The sequence below is a fragment of the Propithecus coquereli genome, unplaced genomic scaffold (genome assembly GCF_000956105.1).
Source record: "Propithecus coquereli isolate 6110/MARCELLA unplaced genomic scaffold, Pcoq_1.0 Scaffold134, whole genome shotgun sequence".
Classification (NCBI taxonomy): Eukaryota; Metazoa; Chordata; class Mammalia; order Primates; family Indriidae; genus Propithecus; species Propithecus coquereli.
In genome coordinates, this window is record NW_012137636.1 from 3,617,664 (window position 1) to 3,645,287 (window position 27,624).

The 27,624-nt window shown below is 41.5% G+C and overlaps 1 protein-coding gene across 2 annotated transcripts in view; it reads right to left on the reverse strand.

Annotated features, from left to right (window-relative positions):
* Positions 1-21,886, reverse strand: part of NPSR1 (neuropeptide S receptor 1) — a 169,929-nt gene extending 148,043 nt beyond the window's left edge. The window contains exon 1 of one of the 2 annotated variants that reach the window (XM_012638769.1): positions 21,712-21,886. In XM_012638769.1, coding sequence (XP_012494223.1) covers positions 21,712-21,858 — 147 coding nt within the window. In that variant the 5' untranslated portion in view covers positions 21,859-21,886. The remainder of the gene's footprint in view (positions 1-21,711) is intronic. The other variant, XM_012638770.1, reaches the window with a different exon arrangement.
* Positions 21,887-27,624: the final 5,738 nt, after the last annotated feature.

Sequence of the window (27,624 nt, forward strand, 5' to 3'; positions counted from 1 at the left end):
GATATAACAATCCTAAATATTTATACACCTAACACAGGAGCTCCCAGATTTATAAAACAAATACTACTAGATCTAAGGAAAGAAATAAACAGCAACATCATAATAGCCGGGTCTTCAACACTCCACAGGCAGAAAACTAGACACATCACAAGGCAGAAGATCAAGGAAGAAACAATGGACTTAAACAAGACTCTAGGACAAATGAACCTAACAGACATTTACAGAACATTCATCTAAAAAGCGCAGAATATACATTCTTCTTATCAGTACATGGGATGGTGTCCAAGATAGATCATGTGTTAGGCCACAAAATAAGTCCTAGCAAATTTAGAAAAATTAAAACCATACCCTGTATCTTCTCAGATCACAGTGTAATAAACTAAAACTAAAATACTAAACTAAACTAAAAATAAATTCCAAGAGGAACTCTTAAAAATCCATAAATACATGGAAATTAAACAACTTGCTGCTGAATGATCCTTGGGTTAATGATGAAATCAATATGGAAATCAAAAAAAATTTTGAATTGAATGACAAAGATGACAAAAGCTTCCAAAATTTATGGGACACAGTAAAAGTAGTGCCAAGAGGGAAGTTCATGGCTAGTGCTTACTTGGACTGGGCCTTTTTCTTAGGAGTTTGAGGTAAATCTGCTTTGGGCTGGTAGGTCCAAGGAACTCTGTAAACAGGTTGGGATCTATTCTCCTTGATGTCCCTGGGGCAGGCTTTGTAAATCCTATGAAATCAGGCCCCCTCCACTCCCTCTGGAGTTTTCTTTTGGAAGAGAATCTCGCATTCTCTTCATAGGTTTCAGGAAGCGTCCAGATGCAGGGAGCTCCTGCTGTTGCTTTCTGCGGTCTTCCTGAGAGCGTTGTTTATTTATCTATTTATGAATTCATCTAACATCTATTAATTGTTTACTATGTGCTAGACACAAGGTAAAGTGTTGGTGCTACAAGAAAAAATAAAACATGTGGAGGGTATAAGTTATACTCGGTCAAGTTTAAATTCTGTTTTATCAAATAGTATAAGGGTCACTAAGTATGAAAATACTTAGCTGTAGGCTCATTTATTCATAGCATTCTTATGTGTGCATGCACACACACACACACACACACACACACACACACACACAAATACGCACACACACACAAATACACTCAAATCCCAGGGCAACATGGGAATTTGGAGAGTTACGGTAATGGGAATTGAGGAAACAATTTCAGAGGAGATGGAACATCACAACCAGGTGAGCTGCATAGAAGAAAAGAGGGTAGGCTTTGAAACTAGACTGACTTGGGCTCAGAGTCTCTGCTGCTTGTTAGATGTGTGATAGGTCATAAGTGGTAACCTCTCTGATCTTTTCATTTATAAAATAAGGATTAAAAACAAAACCTGTATCAGGATAGTTTTGGTAGGTAGATAAGATGATGAAGGTGGAGATTTTTAGCTTAGCACCTTATACATAGTAGACATACGCTAAAAACTGGTTTATCTCCTTCCTTAGTGGTGTGGACTACTTACATATGTACATTTGAGGAGCGATAAATAATTCACTACCTCTTCAGAATTATGCTTGAATTCATTCTGTTCATCCTATTTTCAGTACTGATCTACTGGAATTTCACCTAATAAGCACTCCACCTATATTAGCCACCCTCCACTCCTGCCCCACAGTACTGATGGTGTCCCAACACTATTGGCAAATCTATTGCAGAATATAGTTAGAGATTAAATGCCCCCTAGTGGTTATGTGAGGCAAAATCTCAGCCAGATGCTCAAATATTGAGTTGAAGTAAGTGTATTTAAGATGTTTCAATAGCTAAAGACTGGAGTGTTCTCAGCTCAGTTACATGGTTGCTGTCACATGACTGGTTGGCTTTCAATCTCAAGTTGCTCAGTCTTTGAAGTGACATCAGTACTCTGCAGATTCCAAGAATTGCAAACTGGGATTTAGAGAGATGAACTGCAGTGTTCTCTTCATGATGCTGGTGCTGCCACAGGGCTAATTCCAGGGATGTGGCTCCCATGGGCCATGCTTCCAGAACCAAAAGGATGCCTATGAGGGATACACTAGGTCCGGGTCACTGCTCCAAGCTTAACATCTGTCTGGTCCATAGTAAGTGCTTAATACATATCGGTCGTATGGATAGATACACGGTTGATGGCAAGTGCAAGGGTACTTATAGGGATCAGTCAAATGAAAAGGTCATTTGAAATGGGAAATACAGGACTTGCAGTTACTCTAGTGGAATCTGGATAAGTCAGGCTTGTCTGGAGTGGAAGATATGACTTATCCAGATCCAAGGAATGATCTCTTTTCCAAGGAATCCAGGATCCAAGGAATCCTCTTTTCCAATGAGGTCCTGGAAACTGGAAGACAAAAAGCCTAAATATCTTTAACAATTCTACAGTGAATAGGAATGAAATTATTTTGAGTGAATCACATTAACCCAGCACCAGGCTTACTTGGTTTGTAATGTATGGTAGGTGTGCAATAAATATTTGTTGTTGATCAACTGTCAGGTTCTAAGCATCGTTTGAGAAGCTTTACATGTTGCTCACTTACCCATCACAACCTGGCCAATGAACCACCACTGTCTTCAGTCTTATAAGTAAGGAAATGAGGCTCACAGAAGTTACTCATCTGGGTCACTGGCTTATAAGTGATGCGTGGGATTTGAACATAGCTTTGCTTGACTGAAAAGTCCATGCCCTGCTTACGGTAGTGGTTTCCTGCTCAAATTGTGGTTCAGAGAAAGTGAATTTGCTTCATTTATTTTCAATTTTCAAATGGGAAACAAATCTTCATTTTCCTTCTGAGCCAAAACTTGTCTCAAGCTGCATTTCCATGACTTGGTCAGATTCATGACTGTCTCTCCCAGGACTGAGTGTAAAGTTAATGCACTGGATGAACGGATGGACACCGGAGAAACATGTGGCTTCCACACAATAGTAGCCATAATGTCACACAAGATGTAGCTACATCATTATTCCTGGGGGTCACAAGACTTTCTGTGCCCTTCATATTTTCGGGATTTATTTTATGAATGTTGTTATTTATGTGATGTTGAAGAGGAATATCTCAAACACAGAAAGGAGCTAGTATCAAGACAGGGAATATCAAGTAGCTATTCCAAGACAGGGAATGAAGTCTCAGAAAAAAGATTCAGCGTCGGTTCTCAGTGGCCAGGCAGAGAAGTTCTGCTGTCCTGTTACTAGATCTGTGTGGCTTCTTCTATCATTCCAGCGCCCAGACTCTTAGGCCTACTCAAAGCCTCAAGCCTCATTAATCTGCTCAGGTGGGTGGGGAACATCAAAAGCAAAGAACTGGGATTTCTAATTCCACTGAGGATGAGTCATGGTGTATCACAGAGATGCACATGCACATACACACAGGGGCACACAATTTTAAGTGAAACAGGTAGGAACAGACAGCAAAGCTTTGGATTCCTGAAGCTGCTCAGTTAGTCTTGGAGATGGAGACACACTACATTACGAGGATCTGGTGACCTCAGAGCAGTAACTGAAAAGTTGGGAACCTGTCATTTAGGAGTTGGTCCCAACTTCTCCCCATGTCTCACTCCATCTGCTGCTTCAGAAGCACTGTCAGGTGGTTAACAGCCAGCCACGGTCAACAAGGAGGCCCGGAGGTAGGACTGGGCCAGCACAGGAGGGCCCACCTTCCTCCTTTCCAATAGCCATTTTCTTCATGTGATGGCCTTTTTGAAATCCTGTCCCCCAACTCCCGTAACCCAGCTGGGAGATACCCTTGCGAATACAGCTGAATCATTGTCATCACAGTCACTGTTCTGCATTCACCTTTTCTAACTATTTTACCTACAGCTATGGGTGTTCTATCTCGGATTACCCAAGGTAGTCTTTTCCAACACTGGATTATGAAAACGTGTATGACAAGACTTTTTAGTTAATCATGATTACAAAAAATAAGAAACCTATATAAAGCTACATATAAAGGTTGATGTTAATGCAGGTTTTACTGCCTTTGTAAGGCTTCTCATATCACTTTGACAGGGGTCTGGGGCAGGGATGGAAGTGGCACCCTCTGCACTGCCTCCAGACCTGTCTAGGAGCTGGCAGCACAAGCCGATGGGGCCTCCTGAGTGAAGAACAGAGAACGTGGATAGGGGTGCAGTTGAAGTTAGGCCTGCTGAGGTGAAGTGCAGGGCTGTGGACCACACGGTCCCAACTAGTTGAGGACTGAGAGTCATTCTGTGAACTCTTATGTAGTGTGTCAGAGGGGGAAGCATTTACCCTGAGGGGAGAGCCTTGCTACATGCATGCTGGTGCAGAAATGATACTCAGGCCAGAACTGGGAAACTCTCCTGGAAATCATGGAACTGTGGACATGGTTATACTGGTTTCTAGGCTGTATAATCAAGTTCAATGAACATGTTTTGAGAATCTAGTAGCAAAGTTCGACATACTTTGGGGACATAAGGAAGGTCAAGGCAAGGAGCTCAGAGTGTGATGGTGGAGGAAAGTATGCAAACCAAAATATTCAATGTGAATGTCTACGATAGAAATGTGGAATCCCAAAGTAGAGCTTGGGAAGGGGCTGGTTGTAGTTGGCCAAGAGGTGTATCTCAGAGAAATTGATATGTGAGCTGATCTGAACAAATGAGTCGAAGTAGCCAAGCTAAGAAGTAGGGTACCTGGCAGTAGTGTGAGTGAAGTTGGAGGGTGAAAACTACAGGTTAGTGGGGACAGAAAGTGGCCATCCAGGCCCATTAGGTATGGTACTAGCAGAGAAAGCTTTATGATGGGAAACTGGAGATTGATTCTGAAAACCAAACCACTTATTTCAAAAATGGGACAAGGTCATCATCCAGAGTTAAAAGAACTTGCTGTCAAGGGGAAAGATTCTTGTCCATCTGGGGTCTTCTTCAATTGTCTTCATTGCCTGAACTGCCTGTGCCCTACCTCTAAATACGCCGTCACAGGTGACAGAACATAATGTTAGCACCTTCAGACTGCGACTGAGCAGGAAAGCCATCCAATGGACCTTGGATTATTGCCTAACACGTTATTTCTTAGTTTAGTCTTCAGGACATGTTGAATAACTGCATTAGCCATTTCTGCTCTGGCTGAAAATTGTTAGTTATTGTTCTGGAATGTTTTATCATCAGTGCATGGGTCAGAGATCATGTTTTATTAACAATGCTAATCTCCCTCTGCCTAATTGTTCTCATTTCAATCAGGGCTTGGCAGGTGAGACTGCATTTGCATTACTGTCTGATTCAGCTTTCTGGTTACTAGTGTATCCGTGGATCTCACCAGAAATAGAAACACTAGTGCTCTGCATTCATTTTCATGTGAGTCCTTTCTTGCAATTCTTTCTTGGATCACAAGAGGACTTCCAGATTAATCACAAATAGAATGTATTGAATGCTTTGAAACAATTAAATTCTGGGATTCTCTCTGAATTCCCATAATATACCAAACCACGGATATTAGAAATCATCTGATAACCCGCTGGGCTTCAAGTCTATGTAGTAATTAATATTTGCTGAGTAAACGAATGAAGTGTCTGCTATGTACCAAGAACTAAGATTAACATTTAAATTGCTTTGTAAGCCCTAGACTTTTGAAATACGGAAAACTAACATTTGGGTAAATTAGGTCCAAATTTCTACAATGTAGTAGAAACCAAAGTGATTACCAGGTAATAAAAATACCAAGGAAGTATTATTCCTGATGATCCACATAATTAAAAAAAAAAACAAAAAAAACAAAAAAAACAAAAAATCCTGCAGGGATTTGTTTTCTGTACTGGAGGGGCTAACCAACAGAGTATGAGAACTTTACCCTGGGGGCCCACCTCAGCTCAGGCTCTGATATTTCCAGTTTGTCCAGGACACTCTAAATCAAGTAGCTAAAAGAAAGCAGAAAAAGTTGACACGGGGAAGAGCAGAAGCAGATGTAAGCATCTGGAGCTGAAAATCCTGGAAGGTGATAACTGGTAGGGGGGAAGCATGAGAGAGGTGCAGTAGGAGGATTCCTGGGAGAACATACTAAATTGCTACTCTTGGAAACTTCGTTTTCTGTACAACTATGTTGGGTGGCTGGTCAGCAAGATTTAAAAAGCTAACGAATTAGTGTGCACCCAATTCATACAGCTGGTCATCTGCCTTGGTTTTCATTTGTCCTCTCCGTCCCTCACCTCCATTTCTGGGCCCCTTATGTGCTGTCTGGATTGTGCAAGCCCCCCCTGCCTGGGGTCAGACATTCCTTCTTCCAGCTCTCATCAGTCATTCCACAGGAGCCTAGTTGAGGTCTGAAGATGCAGCTCCCTGCCTGACGTGGAGTATTATTCTGATCCTAGTCTCCTGGATTTTGGTGGAGCCCTGGTTACCCCAGCAGAGGCCAGTCCCCTGGGACAGGTTGATGCTGTAGCCTGATGCCCACCTCTGTCTATAACATCTTCCTGCTCTCGTCCACTTGACATGGAAGCCCATGCACACTCAACGCTTCAGCCCATCCCAAGGATGGTAGAAAAACAGCAGGTGATTGGAAAAATGGGTTTTCCCCAAAAGAGAGAATTCACATGTTTTATGTCTAATCCAGGAACCACTACCAAGATCTCAACTGGTGTTTGAGGCATGAAAAAATGATAAGAGTCGGGGGAGTTGATATGAGAGACAGGAGAAAGAAAGGAAATAGGAAAACTCAGTCTGAGTTCATAGTTTTGGACTATTAACTATTATGTGAACTCATCCTCTCTGAGCCTCATTTTTCTCCTGTCTCAGAGTTTCAGGAGTTGCAGTAGATGCCTACTGAGCACCAATATCCCTTGCCATTCCCAGAGGGAGAATTATATAATTATATTTTTCTGACCTATTGACATCAGACTTGACCATGAACTTATTTTGGCCAATGAGTTGAGTAGTGGTGATATGTGTCATTTCTGGGAAGAAGCCATGAGAGCCAGAGCAGGTTTTGTTATTCTCTCTCTCTCTTCCCCTCTCCGGACTCTGGACTCCAGACTCTGGAAGCCTACATTGAGACAGAGCTTCCATTGGCCTGAATCCCTGAGAGAACAGAACAAGCCAAGGCCCCTTGTTAACCCGTGATGGATATGGGACATGAGCAGGAAATAAGCATTAAAGCATAATGGTTTTCACTCACGGAGAATACCCAGTTATTTGTCACCTCAGCATAACCTAACTTAACCTGATTAATGAGGTAGTAAATCAAATAACCAATAGAAAAGACTAAGTGGCTGCACAGAGTTCGCATTCAATAAATTATTTTAAGTTTTATTTTAGGCCAATAGTTTATGTGTTTTTGAATACACTTTGCATGTTTATCAAATATATTCTTAGTCAAAAGAATATCTCCTATTCACATGGATTGTTAGCTGTTGCCAGGGGTTATAGTCTATAATAATAGACAAAAGAAGAGAAACCTACATTTGAACACTTGCAATGTTTCTTTTCATTTTTTTTAATCAAACTATGACTTGTGAATGACATCCCTTGAAAAACACTTCAATTCAATCTCTGTATGTGAACGGAATTCTAAGTGCTGTGGGGAGACCACTTGTCTGATTTAGGGGCCTGAGTGAATCGTGGCTCCAGCCCAGCAGAAGAGTTGTAGCTTCTTCAGGGAACTCCAAGAATCCTCTAGATCCCATATGACCTTCACTATGTCATGCCCAGGGAGCTCAGGAGAATAGAAATTTATTTACATTAGATGAAGACCTCTTTTAAAATGCAAATAGCCGTGGAAAGTTAGGGGGACTAAGGTGAGAGACACTGCAGGATGGAATTAGTTTACTCAGAATGGTTTTTACGCTAATACTTGGAATTGGTTTATCAAGGAAAAAAGTTAAGATGAGATAAAAGGGGAACTGGGGAAAAGAGAAAAAAGTTTTTTAAAGAACACAGCATGAGAGGTTGGAGCTGAATGCCCTGGCAGGGAGGAGGGCAGGCAGAGGAGGTAGGGAAAGGGTGGCTTGTGAGTGGGCAGGGAATCTTCGTCTGGGTTCTTATGAATTGTGTAGAGATTATGCTTGCTTCTTATTCCTCCCCAACCTCCTACTCCTGCCTGTAGGAGAGCTTTCTTTTTCCTTCCAAAAATGGAACTCAGAAGGGGGAGGAGTCCCAGGAAGTTTCTGCTTTATTCACCTTTAGCGATGGGTGACTAGTCTGGGCGGGTGGAGAATCTGAGAAGGTGAAGAATCTGGGACCGAGGAGTATCTGAGAAGATGGCGAGTCTGGAAGGGTGGAGAATCAGGGTATGGAGAGAAGCTAGGAGGCTGGGGAATCTTGGAGGGTAGAGTATCTGAGAAGAGGGAGAGTCTGGAAAGATGAAGAATCCGGGCGGATGGAGAGGCTGGGAGGGTGGAGAGCCTGGCTGGACAGAGAAGCTGTGAGGCTGGCTTTGAGAGGGAGGAGTATCAGTCCTCTACCTCCCTCCCGCTCTGGGCTCTGAGAGGACCCTCACAGGAGAGGAGGGAGCAGAACTCCTCCAGGTCTGCCTCCCTTCTCTCTCCCACAACTTTGCCTCCCACATGAGAACTGGCTCCTCTCCTACTTCCCCACACAGGCAGGATAGTTGTCATTTTTCTGCACCCAGAGCAGAGCTGCCTGGGACCAGAGCAACTGTGCATTGTGCTCAGGTTCCCCCAGCATAATACTGGCTGCTGGGTCCAGAGCCTGTGTCTCTAACTCACACTTATTTTGGTTGTTTTAAACTGTCAGGAAAGGATGAGATTCCTTATGCTTTTTGAAGGAGAATAAAAAATGCTCTGTTGGATTGAATAATTCAAATAACCTAATGTTTGGGTAGTTTTTTGAGTTTTTTTGAGGGCTTTTAGTATTTTTTCATAAAATTACAAAAACGAGTGGCATTGTTATTATCTAGAATGTGGAGAATCATCTGAAAAAGTAAGGCTCTTTTCTTCAGGGAGTGGGAGAGACTTTCTTTTTCTTGGTTACTCAGAAACATAAAATCTAGTGTTAATCAATGTTTATAAGAATCTATTTAACTCCTTTGTAATCTAGGTAACAACAGCACAAGAAACACAGGCAGAGCCAGCCTCTGCACTCCCCATGTAACTGAAATGTTCATTTGACTTTCCATGGGCCACTATTTAAGGCCTTGGCTTAAAATACTCTTAACATTGTATTACACTTAGTATTTGTATCAGTTAGGAAAATATTCAGCGTAAAATAAAAGAAAGTCCACTCAATAGTGGTTTAAACAAACATTAATTTTTCTCATATAATAAGAAACCTGAAGGTAGATTTCTGCCAACATCAATTCACTGAGGTTGCCTTGGCTTTTCTCTTGTGGTCACAAAATAGCTGCTATAGCACCACGCATTGCATCTGAGTTCAAATGGAAAGAAGGGTGGGAGTGAAAATACCAGCTATGTCTTTTTCCTTTCATCAGCAAAGGAAAAACATTTATCAGAAATCTCAGAGACTTCCTAAAGTTTCCCAAACTATGCTGCCTTTAACTGCAAGGGAGACTAGGACAGTCAGTATTTAGCTGGGAAAGTGAGAAAGGGGTTGAGATCAACTAACGTTTGGGTCAAGCAAACAGCATCACTGGTTATTAAGAATCCGTTGTCTCTCCTTTTCCCTTCTCCGGGCTCATCTAGTGCCTCATTTCACCAATCCCATTGACATGTCCTAAAATTCGGTAGCATTGTCGTTGTTCTTTACTGGTACTAATTAATATATAGTGAAGATTCATGGTGAATGACTAGTGGTTGATGAATATTTGTAAAGTGGAAAATGTTCTTAGAACTATGTCCTGAATTCTTTGTCAATTTATGCCTGTCTGAGTGCTAAGTCCATAACAAGATTCATTCACTCTTGACGACTCTGTGAGGGTCTAGTCTGGGCAGGACATGGTTGTTGGAACTGGGAACACAGCAGTGAAACAAGGTGAAGCTCCTGTCTTTATGGAACGTAATTTCTAAAAACTATGAGACAGACAACACATGCATAAACATATCGTATAATGCCATGTTAGTGTTATACAGAAAGATAGACCCTGCTGGAGGATAGAGAGTGATGATGGGACCGTTGCCATTTTGATGGCTGGATCAAAGAAGACCCTTGAGAAAGTGACAGTTGAGCAGAGACCCAAGTGAGGCCTTTGTCCCTCTGCCTGTTTTGAGCCACACTTGTTGCTGTTGGGGGTTTATCCGTCTTTAATTGTGTACCAATGACTTCTAAATCTACATCCCATTTCAGGTTCTCCTGGTGCTTCGGCTATACTGTCACTATGCTGTCACTTGAGATCTGCAATTTTAAGTGAAACATGCTTTGTTGAAAATTAAACTCATGTTATAAATCCCTATGTAATCATTTTCTTCAGTAAGGTATAATTTATAAAAAGGAAAATCCACCCTTTGACTGCACCGTTCTTTGAGTTTTGAGAAATGTAACCATCATTACGATTAAGGCATAGAATAGTTCCACCATTCAAAAAGATTTCCCTGTGCCCTTTGGTAGTCACCCTATCCTCTTAGCCCAGCTCATGGCAGTCATTGATTTGTTTTTCGTTGTTAGAGTTTTGCGTTTTTAAGAATATAATACTAATGAACTCATTATGATAAGTAGCAACTGAGTCTGGCTCCTTTCACTTAGCATAATGCATTTGAAATTCATCCATGCTGTTGTATAATCTGGAAGTATATTTCTTTTTCATTGCCAAATAATATTCCATTGTATGAATGCTCCAATTTGTTCATCCATTTTCCAGCTAGAAATGTTTGTGGTTTTTTCTCTTTTCAGCTTTTGGCGATTTCAAATGAAGCCACAGTAAGTATTCATGTACAGCCTTTTGTGTTTTATTTCCCTTGGGCAAATACCTAGGAGTAGGATTTCTAGGTTGTATAGTAAATGTGTGTTTAACTTTACAAGAAAATAGCAAATAGTTTTTCAAACTGCCTTTACCATTTTGCCTTGCCATCAACAATGTATAATTGTTCTAGTACCTCCACATTCTTGCTGGTACTTGGTATTATCAGTATTTTTTTACTTTAGACATTGTAATAAATATGTGGTGGCATCTCATTGTGGTTTTATTTACCATTTCTCTAGTGACTAACGATGCTGAGCATCTTTTCATGTGCTTATCTGCTATCTGTGTATCTTCTTTGGTGATATGTCTGTTCAAATCCTTTGCTCTTTTTAAAAATTGGGTTGATTGCTTTCTTTTTATTGAGGTTTAAGAAGTTTTATATTTGGATACAAATTCTTTATTAGATATGGGATTTATAGATATTTTCTCCTAGTATGGAACTTACCTTTTTATTCTCTTAATAGCATCTTTCAAAGAACAGAAGTTCTTAATTTTAAAGAAATTCAATTTATCAAAATTCTCCTTTATGGATTATACTTTTAGTGGTGTATATAAGAAACTTTTGTCTAATCCAGGGTCACAAAGACTTTATCCTATATTTTCTTTTTATTGGATTTGACCTTAGGTTTGTGGTCCATTTGGGATTAATTTTCATAGGGTGGAAGGAATGAGTTGGGGTCCACTTTTTTCGTGTGACTTGTTCCAGCACCATTTTTCCTTTTCTCCCTTGAATTGCCTTTGTACTTTTGTCAAAAATCAATTGACCATATACGTTTGGGGCTAGTTCTGGGCTCTCCCTTCTTTTCCATTGATCTGGACTTCTGTCCTCTCCCCAATACTACCCTGTAGGTTTATAGTAAGTCTGTAGACCAGGTAGTGTGAGTTCTCCAACTTTATTCTTTTTCAGAATTATTGCGGCTATTCAATTTCCTTTGTTTCTCCAAATAAATTTTAGAATCAACTTATCAATTTTTGACTCTCATCTCTTTTTCTTCTCTGCCTGTGCCAGTCTCCTATGACCCCTCAGCCCCACATGTGGCCCCACATGACACCCCAGTGCTTCTTCCTCAATCTCAGACACTCTTGGCTGATGGAGCACTCAACCCCTCACATTGATCATTACAATCGACCTCCCTTCCCCAGCATCTTCTCCCCACAATCCACCTAGCAACCTGATTAATCTCTCTAAAATCATAATTTTGAACAGTTAACATTTTTTCTAATAACACTTCAAAGATTTCTTCTTGCCTATAAGAAAAAAACACATATTATTTAGTCTGATGGTCCATTTGGTTCTTTTTACTTCTCTAAGACTTTTACCTAAACCCAAAACTTTACTCCATCTATGCAGGTCAACTTAATTTTCTATGCAGAAAGCCTTTTTTTATTCCATTTATTTATACCTATCCCTACTCCCCCCATCTTTTCTTCCTTTATCTGAGTGACTACATCTTATTCATTTGTATTATAAGTAGTTTTTTAAAAACTGAGACAGGATCTCTCACTCTGTTGTCCAGGCTAGAGTGCAGTAGTATCATCATAGCTCACAGCAACCTCAAACACCTGGGTTCAAGCAATCCTCCTGCCCCAGCCTGCTGAGCAGCTGCGACTACAGGTGTGCACCACCACACCCAGCTAATCTTTTTATTTTTTATAGAGATGGGATCTCACTAGGTTTCCCAGGCTGGTCTCAAACTCCTGACCTTAAGCGACCCTTCCACTTTGGCCTCCCAAAGTGCTAGGATTATAGGTATGAGCCGCTGTGCCCAGTATGTAAGTAATTATTGACCAAATGTTTGATTCTTCCCAATAGACATAGTTGCCTGAGGGCAAGTCACCTGTTTTGTCCATCTCTGAACCCCCATTGTCTAACGTAATGTAGTCAACCTTCTGCATCTGTGGGTTCCTCATCTGCGGATTCAACCAACTGTGAATTGAAAATATTTGGGGCCGGGCGCGGTGGCTCATACCTGTAATCCTAGCACTCTGGGAGCCCAAGGCGGGCGGATTGTTTGAGTTCAGGAGTTCTAGACCAGCCTGAGCAAGAGCGAGACCCCCGTCTCTACTAAAAATTAGAAAGAAATTAATTGGACAACTAAAAATATATAGAAAAAATTAGCCGGGTATGGTGGCGCATGCCTGTAGTCCCAGCTACTTGAGAGGCTGAGGCAGAAGGATCGCTTGAGCCCAGGAGTTTGAGGTCGCTGTGAGCTAGGCTGACGCCACGGCACTCTAGCCCGGGCAAAAGAGTGACACTCTGTCTCAAAAAAAAAAAAAAAAAATTTAAAGAAAATATTTGGAAAAAAATAGATGATTGCATATGTACTGAATGTGTACAGCCATTTTTCTTGTCATTATTCCCTAAACAATACAGTATAACAACTATTTACATAGAATTTATATTGTATTAGTATTATAGGTAATCTAGAGATAATTTAAAGCATACAGGAGGATGTGCATAGCTTATATGCAAAAACTGTACCATTTTATATTGGTGATTTGAACACCCATGGATTTTGGTATCTGAGAGGGGTCCTGAAACCAATCCCCCATGGATACTGAGGGACGATTCTACTTGGTCAAACCAATCTGTCATTCTCAGTGTAGCAGGGTGAAGGGATACCTATCTTAATAGGGAGGGAAAGAATGTAGTTTTAAAGCATGTATTCCACATTACCATGCTTTGACTGTTTTTAGACATGATATTGACTCTAAAATTTAAATTAAATTGAATAAGAGTAAGAAATATTTATGTTTATCCATAGGTGTTAGGATTTACAAGCCTAAAATCATCTTTAGTAAGAGTTATTGAATTATCACATTAGTTGACCAGCTTCAGGACAGTAATAAATCCTCTTTGGCTCCCTAGTACTGCTATAGGCTCCAACCCAGAGAAAGCAGCTGTAGTCTTACTGTTCACAGGACTGACGTATCTTTTAGAAGTGTCCAGAGGCAGGAATCACATGTGACTGGCTGATTGAGAATTCTAGTAGACAGGGCTGGATCCAGTTATCCCATGAATGGTGCCCTCTGCCCGGTGCACCCTGCAGAAGCTCTCTGTGGTTGTGCTTTTATAATCAGCAACAGGACACATATGGAGAGCAGAGATGTGCTTTGCTCAATGCCTGCCTGGTTTCCTGGGGCTCAGAGGTGGATGATCCCAAGGCCTGAGATGTGAAATCTGGCAGCACAGGAAGGGAAAGAGAGAGGCCTTGGATGTTGTTTGCTTCTGTTCTAAAAACCTGTCCGTGCATCCCCTCAACATGGCTTACCGTGGTGTCAGGAATCCTCCCAAATTATGACACCTTTAAAATTCAAACCCAGTGGTTGGTGAATAAGGATTAAGACTGCATCCACCCTAATCCCTTCACGTGAATTTATTGAGACTTGAGCAATAAAAGTGTTATACAGATTGTTCCTTGATATGCTCTTTCATTCAGTAAAATATTTATTGACATTTATCTGCTATGTGTCAGGCACTGTATTAGGGGTACTGGGACCTAGAGATGTGCTTAAGTGACTGACATCTATTGTCTGTGTGTGTCTTGTGTGCATATATCTGTGTCTCTGTGCGTCCATGTGTATGTGTGCTCATGACTGTGTGTATGTGTGTGCATATGTGTGTGTGTGCCTGTGTGTGTATATGTAGGCAAACATACATGTGAAGAGATGAACCGTGTTGCACAGAGATGCCAAGTGCATTAGGAGCACAAGTACAGCGATGACGCTGGACTACTAAACCGGTCTGAAGCTTGCACCAAAGAAGGAGAGATTGGGTTTAGAGTGATAACAGAAGAAAAAGGTGTGAGAAAGGCATTTCCAACAAGGTAAACAGAGCCTCCTGTTCTTGGCCTAGGGTGAGACACTCATTGCAATGTGGTCCAGGTTGTGAAGAGAGGAGCAGAAGGGGGTTAGGTCAGACTGTGAAAGCTCAGTAGGCCAGGCCCAGGAATTTGGATTTTATCTTGCAGAAGGTGAGGACCAAAGCTTTAAAGCCATGCACTATGTCCGCCATGCCGGGGGCGTTTCCCATGCCTGTCAGGCAACTAATTCTTGCCAATGGAGGTGAGTCGAAGTCATGTGTCACTTCAGGCCAAAGCCAATAAGAGTCTTCCATCTCCTCTGGAAGCCACTTGGTCAAGATAGTGTAGCTACAAGTTGACCTGTTTGCAACTGTAATGTGAGAGAGAAATAATTGTTTGGTGTGTTAATCTGCTGAGATTGAGAATTTGCTGCTGTGCCTTACCTATCATGACTAAAATTGGCTTAGAATCCTTTTTTCTTTTTTCTTTTTCTTTCCTTTTTATTTTATTAATTTATTTTTTTAGGAAGTCACACCTTTAACTTCTCTCATCTTTTCATCCCCTGTTAAAAAAAAAGAATACAATTTTAACTCCCCTCGGAGATCATGGGAGGTTCAAACGCGATGATATGATATCATGCTGCAAACTAGAATGTGTGACAAGAGTAAGAGATCCGTCCTTTTTAGGCAGCCATCAATATTGCCTAAGTGGGAAAACAAGAACCTTGATTATTGCTTACAACCTCATCATGACCTTGGGTGATTTTGCCGTCTGTGGCCTGGAAAAGCTTTTTGCCACAGAAGAAGTCAATTCTTTCTCTCTCTGGGTAGGGCATAATTTCTCCTCTCTGCAAATAGCCTTTCATGTAGTGGGCCATTAAGCTTGCTAGATAATAGTTAGGCATCATATCAGGATGATAAAGTAAGAAATGGAATCTTCCCTAAATATCTATATCTTAGTCTACAGTTTTTCATGATCTAATTTAAAAAAAAAAGAAAGAAAACAAAAGAAGCAGCTCAATCAGCACCAGTGTTTGAGGAGCGGATACGTATTACAGCCGTGCTGAGGTGCTTCAGTCTGCAGTGTCTCTCTCAGCGTGTTTAGAAGCTGCTTCTGTATAGATAATATTGGCTTTTCACCTCTCAGTTGTAGCCTTGAGAGAAGAGAGAAATGACTAATTCCTGGGAATATAATAGCTAATACTATTACTCTGAGCCACTTGCTGTTCTTAAAGGCTTCACGAGCATTTTGTCATTTGACTTTTCACAACAATCTTCTGAAGGACATTCAATTATTAGCCTTGTTTGTTGAATGAGGAAACCGAGGCACAGGTAGAAGTGAAATGCCCAAAGTCACAGTGCTAGATGGTGGTGGCCCTGGGATTTGACCCCAGCAGTCTGGCTCTAAAGTCTCATGGAAACGGTGGAGAAAGCTCAAGGCTCAGCTTACCTGGGATGACTAAGCTGCCTTCTCTGCAATAGGTGGACTGACAGGTCCAGAGAGAAGCTAAGTCTAGTTACAGAAAAACAAAGTTCGATTTCTTGTCTGCTTGAGCGCACCATTTGAAGCATTCTTACTCACTGTATCAACAGGAAATCATTTCAAGGATGACAGAGTGACATTTTGAAGCATTAAAGGATGTGCTCCTTCCCACTTCCTTGATACGACCTCCCCCAGCCCAGGCAGCCCCCGCCCCTACCCCGCTGCCCTCAGGATGCAACCTCTGCTCCGCCAAGGCAGACTGGGAGAAACAAGTCAGCGCTGAGCTTTCAAAATACCTCCTGGAAGAGATCATAAGCAGCTTGAAGAGAAATGGCTCTTGTCTTTTGAGCATTCAGAGCAGAGAGCCCAGAATAATTGGGAGGAACATTGTATAGTCAATTTCCCACGACGAAGAAGGGAGGGAGATGGAAGGGTTAGGAGGTCCAGTAGCGGTGTGGCATCCCGGGAGAGATGTGGGGGAACTTAGACACCTATGAGAGGGCACTGGATTGCCCCCACCCAAGGGTTAGCACAAAAAGAGAGAGGGAGAGAGAACACCTGCTAAACTTGGGGAGCACAGATTGGAAGAGTGCTGAGGTCTACGTACTGTGTAGAGCCTGAGGAAGGGTGGCCTCCCGGATTTTCCCAGCTATTATGAGGTGGCAGTTGGATAGTTTAGATGGCTACGTGGGGGGAGAGAGGGTCAGCGATAACGTCACTATGTTTTCTGCTGCCCAGGCTGAGTGGGGAACAGTCAAACTTTCCATTCCTAGTACAGATGTGGAAATTTAGCCTGGATTGAGACAGGGAGAGAGGGAGATTTGAGCACTGAAGAGAGAAAGCAGTGTGGTCCTGACCTGGGCCAGACGGGGACCCAAGCAAGGGTTCAGAACAAGGATGACCATGTCTAAGGGGCACACCGGCCTTGTTTCAGCTGAGGCTAATTTTCCCAGGTCCCTTACAAGATCAAACCCCCTCCACCTTCCCCTGGCGCCCCCTCCCACAGGAATACCCTACAAAACACTGGCCCTCGAGTTAGATGCCTTCCCTAAGCCGAGTGATGTGAAAACTCTTCCTAGGCTGAAATGCTCTGCAATGACTGGGTTTACTCTGAATTAACTAAGACTGTGTTTCCTGCCATCAGATGTATTAGTACTGCCAAGAGAAATTTAGTTGAGGAAAATTCTATTTTTCACACACCAGGGTCTATAGCTCTAAGAAAGGCTACAAGGAAATTGCATGCCATCCTCTGCCTTTCTCATGCGCATGGAGTGAAATCAGGCATGCTGCCTGGCAGGGTGGGGATTGGAAAGTGGAGTGCTAAGTGTGAGGAGCAGAACAGGCAGAAGGAATCAGACCTTTAATAATTGTTTAACTGAGCAAAACCAGAAGTAATTCCCTTAGGAACAGCCACAGTATTCAGCTGCAGAAACTCAAACTGAACATACTGAGCGAGACTAATTAGAAGAGGATAAAGATTACATGATGTAAATGCAAGCCTCCTCATTACAAATTTCAGGAAATGCATGAGAAGTTTGGAAACTTAGGGCTGCTGGACTCCTGGAAGGGCATCACTGACACCATCCTGGGTCCAGGGCTGGAAGGGAGACAAGCGAGCCCCGGAGAGCTGGGGAGGGTGGAGAGGGGGCACAGGGAAGCAGGCAGGTGAGCAGAGAGGAGCTGACAGTCAGAGGTGAAAATGCCGGTATTCAGTAGGTAGAACGAAGTCTTAGAAATGAGTTGTCAACCTAAGTGTAACGAAAACAAGCACAGTCTACTTAAGCTTCTTAAATTGAGCTCTTGCAAAAGCATAGTGTGAGATAATTGGGACATGCCTTGAACCGAAATTGGTTTTGTTATATTAATGGAGGAAGGATATGCTAAGAAAATTAACAGTAAAAGAGCGTGGAAGGGAGAGTATACAAACAAAGAGAACAAGCTGTGTCCAGTCACCCTCAAGCACTGAGAAGCAACCATTTACACATAAACAATGTTTAGACTAATCACATATCATTTGTAAGTACCCACTGAAGGAGGCTTGACAAAAGATCATCATTAGGGGATATTTAGCAGTCTGAGTTCATGTTTCTCCCCTCGTCTAAGAGTAATAAAACTGAGTTTTATTTCCATTATTTTATAATTTAGGTAATTTACTAATTCAGACAGGTCTCCCAGTTACTTCTAATTAGGTTTCTCATCATTCAGAATCAGAGATTCAGGAAATATTGCTAGTGAATTCACCGGAAAAATTAAGTGCTTTGTGTGAGTTTTGTATTTGTCTTCCGTTTGGACAGACGTATACTCAGGTGCCCCACTGACTTTTTGATGAGCTAGGTCCCATTCTCCTTGAAAACTTTCAGCGGATTCTTAATGCTGGGACCTAGGAATGGAGAAGGTGAGGTGGATGTGACCTTGAAAATACACGAAATTGGGAACAATGAGAAAAAAAAAACCAGTGTCTGAGCTGAGAACTTTGAACCCAAGACCACACAGGGTTAGTCACACAAAGCCCATGATAGAGGAGGGTTAGGTGGTCTCACCCCCAACCTTCCTGCTGATTTCCAAGAACCTAACGTACTTAGGATGGCAGAGTAGGTTAGAGTGGTGGAAATGGAAGCTAGGATTTGGGGGTGGAGATGGGAGGAAGGAAAAGGCTCTGAACCTATGAAGGAGATATCAGTAAGAACTAGATCCCCAAGAGAGTTTGGGGGTTCAGAGGAGAAGAACTAGAGTGTGAGGTGGGAAGCTAAGGTAGACGCCCAGGTGTGTGGACCAAGCAGGGCAGCTAAGACTAGGTAAGGCTGCAACATGGCGGGTACAGATTCCCCAGGGCTAAACCAAGCTGGACAGTAGCCTACAGTGCCACAATTCATTCTATACCCCACCCACTGGGATCTGTGATTTACCTGGGTCCCAGTGGCTTAGAAATGGGATAGGGGTGAGCTGATCATCGGACCTGGGTGAGTACAGCTGGTAGAGACCAGGGAGAGAAGAGGTTGAGGGGTAGAATTGTGGTTCACAAGACACCCCCCGCCCCCCACCACCTCTGGCACAGGGAGAGCAAGCTGTCTGTTGCCCATTCTGACAAAGTTTCGCAATTGACAGAAAAACACCACCACACTTCGTTTATGCAGTAAATGTTTATTGCGTATGTCTAGCATGGCGCTGGGGCCTAGAGAGAATATGAAACATAAGGCATTTCTTTCACCCAAAGAGCTTAATGACTATAACACATTTACCCAACACATATTGAAACAGCAGTTTAAGGCAGAGTTGCATCATGCAGCAAGAAGAGAAGTATGGTCCGCGACTGCTGAAACTCAGATGAGGGATGAGTCAAGGAGGGCTTCATGGAGGAAGCCACTGAAGCTCAGCCTTAAAGAATGGGTAGAATTTAAATAAACACAGATGAAGATGGGAGGCAGGTCCAGATGGAAAGCTACACCAGGGGTTGTGAAAATTAAATGAGATACTTCACAGAGCTCACTTGCTAAGCGAGTCTTGCTAAGACTCTTGGCACCAAAAATGCCCACAGCAAACAAGATGTGTGGCTACCACTGTTGCTATTATTTCTGCAACTTTTACTGCTGTTACCATTTTTATTTTTATGCTATTTTTGCTGCTTTTGGTAAAGGCAATGGGGATTAAAGGGACACATTTGAGAGATTGCAAAGGGGCAGAGTTTTGACTTATTTCTTCAGAAATATATGGCATAAAATGACTCTCAGTGAACAATCATTTGCATCAGAACTGTTTCTGTATCAACAGTGCATCAAAACTACTTGTGCTTAGAGGGGACCAAGGAATGCAGTTACACTAAGAAATTTAAGCTAAGTTCCCACAGATACCACCACTGATTGCTATGCAACTAAAAATCATTATGTTTTAGTCAATGAATGCGTCTCTCAAAAAATGAGGTGGAACATTCTAAGCTCCTGGCCAGACATAATTCCTCTCTTTGTCTAGTGGTCTGTTTTGCTACAAACATATCAATAGGAATGAGATAAAGATGATGCTATTCTTTTTATTGCTTGGAAATGATGTTGCTAGTTCGGAGACGACAAACACTTGTAGAGAGCCAGCCGGGATTTGTTTGTTCACATATTCAAAGCATCCCCTTAGGTGCTGTATTAAAAAACTGGCAAATGAGATTTCAGCCGAGACTGATTATGGCCCAAATCTCAGAACAACTGCCTCATTGTTGATTATTACCCCTTTGCGATGGTCAGTCTGTCTTCACTCTGTTTGCTGTCATGTTCTATAAACATCAAGGAGGCTGCACGGGCAGCGTGACTGAATGGAGTCCTGTGCTTCCCGGGTGCACAAAGCCGGCCGAGATAGAATCTCTGGATCTGCAGGTTGATTTCATAAAGGGGATTATTCGGCGAACAGTAAATGGCAACGAACTCTAATTTCACTTTCAATACCAAGTCTCAGAGCTGAGCAGTTGGGCTGTGTGTGTGTGCATGCATTAGGAGGTGATTCCCAGGCACTGGACCCTGCGGCAGCCGGAAGTGATCTGTGCAGGCTCTGCTTTGCTGCAGAGTCTCTCCAGCCCTTGAGTGCCAGGCTGACTCCCGGGACAGCTCCCTGCCGAAAGTTTTATTCTGAGTGTTCACGAAGAAGCGAACCTCCAGGAGAGAGGTGGATGACACGGTAATTCTAACTTATTGTGCAAAATCCAAATCATTTCAAGAACACGGAGAGGATTAAAAAACAACAAGAAAGCAACAACTAGAATTTTTCTTGAAGTATTTTCCTTTTTGGTATAAAGAACCAGTTTGAGACTGTGAATTATTGCAACAACTAAATGTACCATTAGGCAGTGTGTGAAATAACCTGACGACTCAGTGTTCGGATGCGAGAAGCAAGGAACTATTGCTTTCCAGGTGCCTGCTTCGTTCCTGTTCACAAGATCTTGTTGCAGAATAGGGCAAAGCACAGCATTAGCTTAATGAAGATCTTTTTTTCAATGTGGCCCTTGGATACTTTGAAGATGAAACTCAACAAACTCTGATTCTTTCATTTGTGGAAGGAAGCAACTTGTTGCAAATGGTGGCGCCACCAACTACTGTCAAAGAATCACTTTCTCACTGATGTTCAATGAAAAGGATCAATAAAGAAAGTGTAGTCCTTCCTGCCTTGCTCAGTGCTGTCTCTCATTCCATCAGTCACTGCCCCCGGGGGACATGGGCTTTCTACACCTCTGGTGTTCCTGGCACAAATCTCACAGCTCTCAACCCTATTAGAGACAGACATTTCAAGCACTGCTATAGGATGAACTAGAGGTGCTTTTGCCTATGGAAAGGGGGAAAATAAAAATCATCCACTCATAAATATTGCTTATGATTTTCAGCAGCGGCAGAAAAAAGAACACCTGTATTCATGAGAAACTACAATATAGGTCTCTGCATACTAAAGCTTGTTGCTTTAGCTCATCGGGGTTTTTTAAAAATCTTTTTAGTAAAGAAATAAACAATACCCACTCACAATACTGGCATGATACTCTAACTGGCTCTCTTAAGTTCTTCCCGTCTCATTATTCAAAGTCAGTGTTCAGAGTGGAAGGCAGTAAACTTACCTTAAAGGAGTAGTAGAAGGAGCCCCACTCCTCTCCTTCCACCACTTCAGTGAAAGTCACCGTTTCAGTGCAAGCCACTGGAGAAGAGTCCAGCGTCTGCGTGGTCCCGCTGGCATTGGGGCTGCCCTCTGTGAGGTTGGCTGCCATGGCTCAGGTAGGGCTGAGCCTCGCTGTCCCTGCGCCTGCAGTGGAGTGAGGGAGCCCGGCTCGCCTCCGGAGAGCAGGGAAGCAGCTGCAGCTCAGCGCCTCCTCTGCCTCCCAAGGCTTCTGGCTGGAGCTCGGCTGAGCAGAGGCACAGAGCCCTCCCTGAGCCCACCTCACTGAAGAGCTCTGCCTGACGACAGGAGGATCCACGTGCTGCTCTCTCCTTGGCAGATGTGATCTGATCCAGCAGCCAGCACAGCCCTCACCACCCGGCAGTCTGGACCAGGACCCAGGCCTTACCCTGAGAGCCCTCTACGTGCTCCCCTGGACTGGCCTCCCTGCCCTGGAGTGCTTTTCCTAACTTTCACAATGGACCCCTATCGCTGATCCAGCTTCCACAATGCAGGAATTTGGACTAATGAGCAGGTCCATTAATTCAGGTCATGTTTGCACTTATGAAATAAAATCATAATTATGCATTTGTGTCAGCTGAGGTTGCTTTCTGACTCTCAACCCTCACCCTGACGTTTACTTATTAGCATGCATGCTATTTCTGTAAATGTAGGCAAATAGTACATTTGTAGTTCATACCTGTAGTTTGAAGTTTTCACAGGGCAGTACTCAGAAGAGCGCAGGGTCTGTGTTGTCAGTAAGCCACAAACCTTTAATATATGACTGGAGGTGCCTGGTGAAGACTCTCATTCTCTTTATTGCCTCTGGTTCATTTGCCTCAGTTCCTGCCTAGGACCGATCCTCAGGGTGAGGGTAGAAAGTGGTTGTGCAGTGTCCTTGGCACTATAGACAGGAGTGGGCAAGAATTATAACAGCTGTTCCTGTTTTATCAAAAAACTTACAAAGCACATTTGCATGTTCTTTCATTGGATTTTCAAAACAATTCTGTGAGGTAGGCAGGGAAAGTATCAATATCTGTATATTCTCCTTTTACACTAGAAGAAACTGGCTCTGAGAGGTGAAATGACTTACTCAAGATCCCACAGCTGCAGACATAAATGAGCTGATAACCCATCTCTTCAGAAATTCTTAGGCAGTGGTGCTTTTATCGTAACAGACACTGATTTACATTGAAATTCAAATGTCTGCCAGGGCATGAAGTTAACTTGAATAAGGGTAGCAGCCAGGTGTAAAACAATAGAAACTGAGCTGCTTGTATTGCAACCAAGCATCGTACCTGATTACTCACATGGGAACATTCTGTGAGCCAAATAGCCCCCGCCCCCCACTCTTGCTGGTTTATGACACCTGGGATAAGAGGTAGCAGGCTCAATGACCATCATAAAAGACCTGGCCCCCATGAGACCTCCTGGGAAAGCTTTAGCATGATCCATCCAGCCCCAAGAAGAGTATAGTGTGCTAGTAATGAGGAGACATTAAGTTCGTAATGAAGGGGCAGCAAACAGAGAGAGTTGTCCAGAAAACTGGATAAGCTGTGAGTTCTTAGGGAAGGGGTCAAAACAGGACAACAACCCAATCAATCACAAAATGAGCACAGCATATTCTCACAAGCAAAAAAAAAAAAAAGGTGAAAAAATGTTCAACCACATTAACAATTAAGGAAAAGCAATTCGAAACTATAAGAACTTTTACCTAGGGTGTGACTACCCCCAAGTGTTGACAAGAGTAAAGAGAAATGGTATATGTTTTTACTTACCTTTGCTTCATTGCATTGGCTGAGAGCAAGTCACAGGGTCTGCTCACACTCAAGAGGAGAGAATTATACAAAGGCGTGAATACCTGGTGTCTGGTATCACCAGGTCACCTTAAAGTTTGTCCTCCATGCCACTCCCTGGGCTAGGTGTTCACAACTGAGGAGGCAGCTTTTGAAAAAGACCAGGGTAGTAGAGTGGAGCTAAGAGTTTAAGGCATATCAACCGGAAATACTGAGTATAAAAATAAATAGTTGGAAAAAAGAACTTAATAGGTGTTTTGAATGTCAGAAAAAAATAATTAATGAGCTAAAAAGGCAGGTAGAAAACTCTCAGAAGACATTGAAAGTGATAAAATCATGAAAGGAATGAGAGAAAAATGGTTAAGGACTATGTACAACAGAAGTCAATCTGTGAACATTTACATGAGCTCCAGTGGGAAAGTTAAAAATAAATGGAAGGGACTGAAAACTAAAATTCATGAAACAATTTATCTTACAATCCATAGTAATCTCTGAAATTTAGGAATTTAAAATTCTTATTTAATGAAAGACACAAGATATCTCTATGAAACATTGCTGAGATAAATGGATGAAAACATGAGGAAATTAAGAGGTATACCAGTTCAGGGATTGGAGGGCTCTATATTGTTAGGGATGTCAATTCTTCCCAAATTGATCTATAGATTCAGTAAAATTCCATCATCAAACCAAGATTTTCAGAAGAAATTGTCAAGTTGTTATGAAAATTTACATGCAAATGCAATGAATCTTGACTATCCAAAGTCCTCTTGAAAAACGAAGAACAACATTGGAGAGCTTAAATTACCTGACTTCAAAATTTTCTATAAAGTCACAGAATTTAAGACAGTGTGGACTGATGAATAGATCAATGGAACAAAATATTTTATATATACAGAAATAGATCTCCACTTGTATAGGTATCTGATATTTGACAGATGTGCCAAAATAATCCAATGAGGAATGGAAAGTCTTTTCAACAAATGGTGTGAAGCAACTGGGTAACCACATAAAAAAGAAAATGAACCTTGGCCTCTGTCTCATACCAGGGACAAAAATTAATTTAAGGTGGACCATAGACTCAAAACTATAAGCTTTTAGAAGAAAGCACAGGAGGATATTTTCATAACTTGGGGTTAGGAAAATATTTCTTAGGCTACAGAAAGCAATAATCATAACAGAAAAAGTGATAAACTAGACTTTATTAAAATTGAAATATTACACAGATCAAAATATATCTCAGAAGTGTTTTCTTTTGGAAAAAAGTTATTAAATATTTATAAAACATATATCTGACAAAGAACCAGTATCAAAGATATATCAATAATAATAATAAAAAGACAAAAAATTAAAATAAAGAGAAGATTTATGTAGACATCTCACAAAAGGTGACATGAGAATGCCCATAAGCATTTCAAAAAGTGCTCATATGATCAGTGGTCAGAGAAATGCACAATAAATGCGACTACACACTCACAAGAACAGCTCAAATTCAAAAGACTGACAATGGAATGGTAAAGATGTGGACTGACTGAAACTCTCACACACTGTTGGTGGAAGGAAAAAAATGGTACCACCATGGAAGTTTATTTTTATTCATAATGGCCCCAAACTGAAAAGATTCCAGGTGTTCATCAACAGGAGAATAGGTGAATAAATTATGTATTCATACAATGGAACATTCATACAATGGAACACCTCTCAGCAATAAAAAGGAACAAAGCAATAATACATGGTGCAACATGGGTTAATTTCATAATCATCTTACTGAATGAAAAGAAAGCTTAAAAGAATGCATATTATATAATTTTATTTATTTCAAGTCCTAGAATAAGCAAAACTAATTTATGGTGGAAAATTTAAGCACGGAGGTTGCATCTGTGGACAAGGGGATGGGGCTGGATTGTAGAGATTGCTGAAAGGGGCATAAGGAACTTTCTGAGGTGATGGTCATGTTCTGTAACTTGTTAGAGGTCTAGGATACACAGTTTTATGCATCTGTCAAAATTCATTGGATGGTGTAATTGAAATTTGTGTATTTTAGTGTACATAATTTTTATCTAAAAAGGCAAAATGAAAATATAAACAAATATTAGTATGCATTTATTTAAGGAAAAATATAAAGATATGCATGCTGAAGTATTTGGGGGAAGTGTGCTGATGTCTGTGGCTTACTTTGAAATTCATAAAAAAACCTAAAATGATGGATGGCTAGAGAGATAAATAGAGTGATAGTTTTGTGACAAATTAAATATATGATTACACATCTACAAAGAAGAACTGGTGCCTATCCTGCAGAAATTATTCCACAACATCGAGAAGGATGGATTCCTCCCCAACACATTTTATGAAGCCAACATAACCCTGATACCAAAACCAGGAAAGGATGCAACAAAAAAGGAAAACTATAGACCAATATCTCTTATGAATATAGATGCAAAAATTCTCAACAAAATTCTGGCTAACCAAATCGAGGTGTTTATTAAGAAAATAATCCACCACGACCAAGTGGGCTTCATCCCAGAGATGCAGTGATGGTTCAGCATACACAAATCTATAAACGTAATTCACCACATAAACAGAAGCAAAAACAAAATCCATATGATTCTCTCAATAGATGCAGAAAAAGCATTTGACAAAATTCAACAACCTTTTATGATAAGAACACTTAACAAAATAGGCGTAGACGGGGCTTACCTAAAAATGATACAAGCCATATATGACAAACCCACAGCCAACATCATACTGAATGGGGAAAAACTGAAAGCATTCCCACTTAGAACTGGAACCAGACAAGGTTGCCCACTATCTCCACTTCCATTCAACATACCGCTGGAAGTCCTGGCCACAGCAATCAGGCAAGAGAGTGGAATTAAAGGCAAACAAATGGGAACAGAAGAGATCAAACACTCAGTGTTTGCTGATGATATGATTATATCTAGAAAACCCCAAGGATTCAACCAAGAGGCCCCTGGAATTGATAAATGAATTCAGTGAAGTCTCAGGATACAAAATCAATACACACAAATCAGAGGCTTTCATATACGCCAACAGCAGTCATACTGAGAACCAAATCAAAGATTCAATTCCCTTCACAATAGCACAAAGAAAATAAAGTACCTAGGAATATATTTAACTAAGGAGGTAAAAGACCTCTACAGGGAGAACTATGAAACATTGAGGAAGGAAATAGCAGAGGACGTAAAAAGGTGGAAAACCATACCATGCTCGTGGGTCGGTAGAATCAACATTGTTAAAATGTCTATACTATCCAAAGTGATCTACAGATTCAATGCAATTCCTATTAAAATACCAACATCATTCTTCACAGAAGTAGAAAAATTAATTTTATGCTTCGTATGGAACCAGAGAAGACCCTGCATAGCAAAAATAATTCCAGGCAATAAAAACAAAATGGGAGGTATCAATTTACCAGACTTCAAACTTTATTACAAGGCTGTAGTAATCAAATCAGCTTCATACTGGCACAAAAATAGAGCCATTGACCAGTGGAACAGAACTGAGAACCCAGATATAAAACCATCCACATATAGCCACCTAATCTTTGACAAAACAGACAAAAACATACCCTGGGGAAAAGAATCTTTATTCAATAAATGGTGCTGGGAAAACTGGATAGCCACATGTAGAAGACTGAATCAGGATCCACACCTTTCACCTCTCACAAAAATCAACTCATGCCGGGTAACAGATTTAAACCTAAGGAGTGAAACTATTAGAATTCTAGAGGAAGATGTTGGAAATACTCTTGTAGACATTGGCCTAGGCAAAGAATTTATGAAGAAGACCCCAAAGGCAATTACAGCAACAACAAAAATAAATAAATGGGACATGATCGAATTAAAAAGCTTCTGCACGGCCAAAGAAACTGTCACAAGAGCAAACAGGCAACCCACAGAATGGGAGAAAATTTTCGCGTGCTACAAATACGACAGAGGGCTGATAACCAGAATCTATTTGGAACTCAGGAAAATCAACAAGAAAAAATCAAACAACCCCATCAACAAATGGACAAGTGAAATGAACAGAAACTTTTCAAAAGAAGACAGAATAATGGCCAGCAA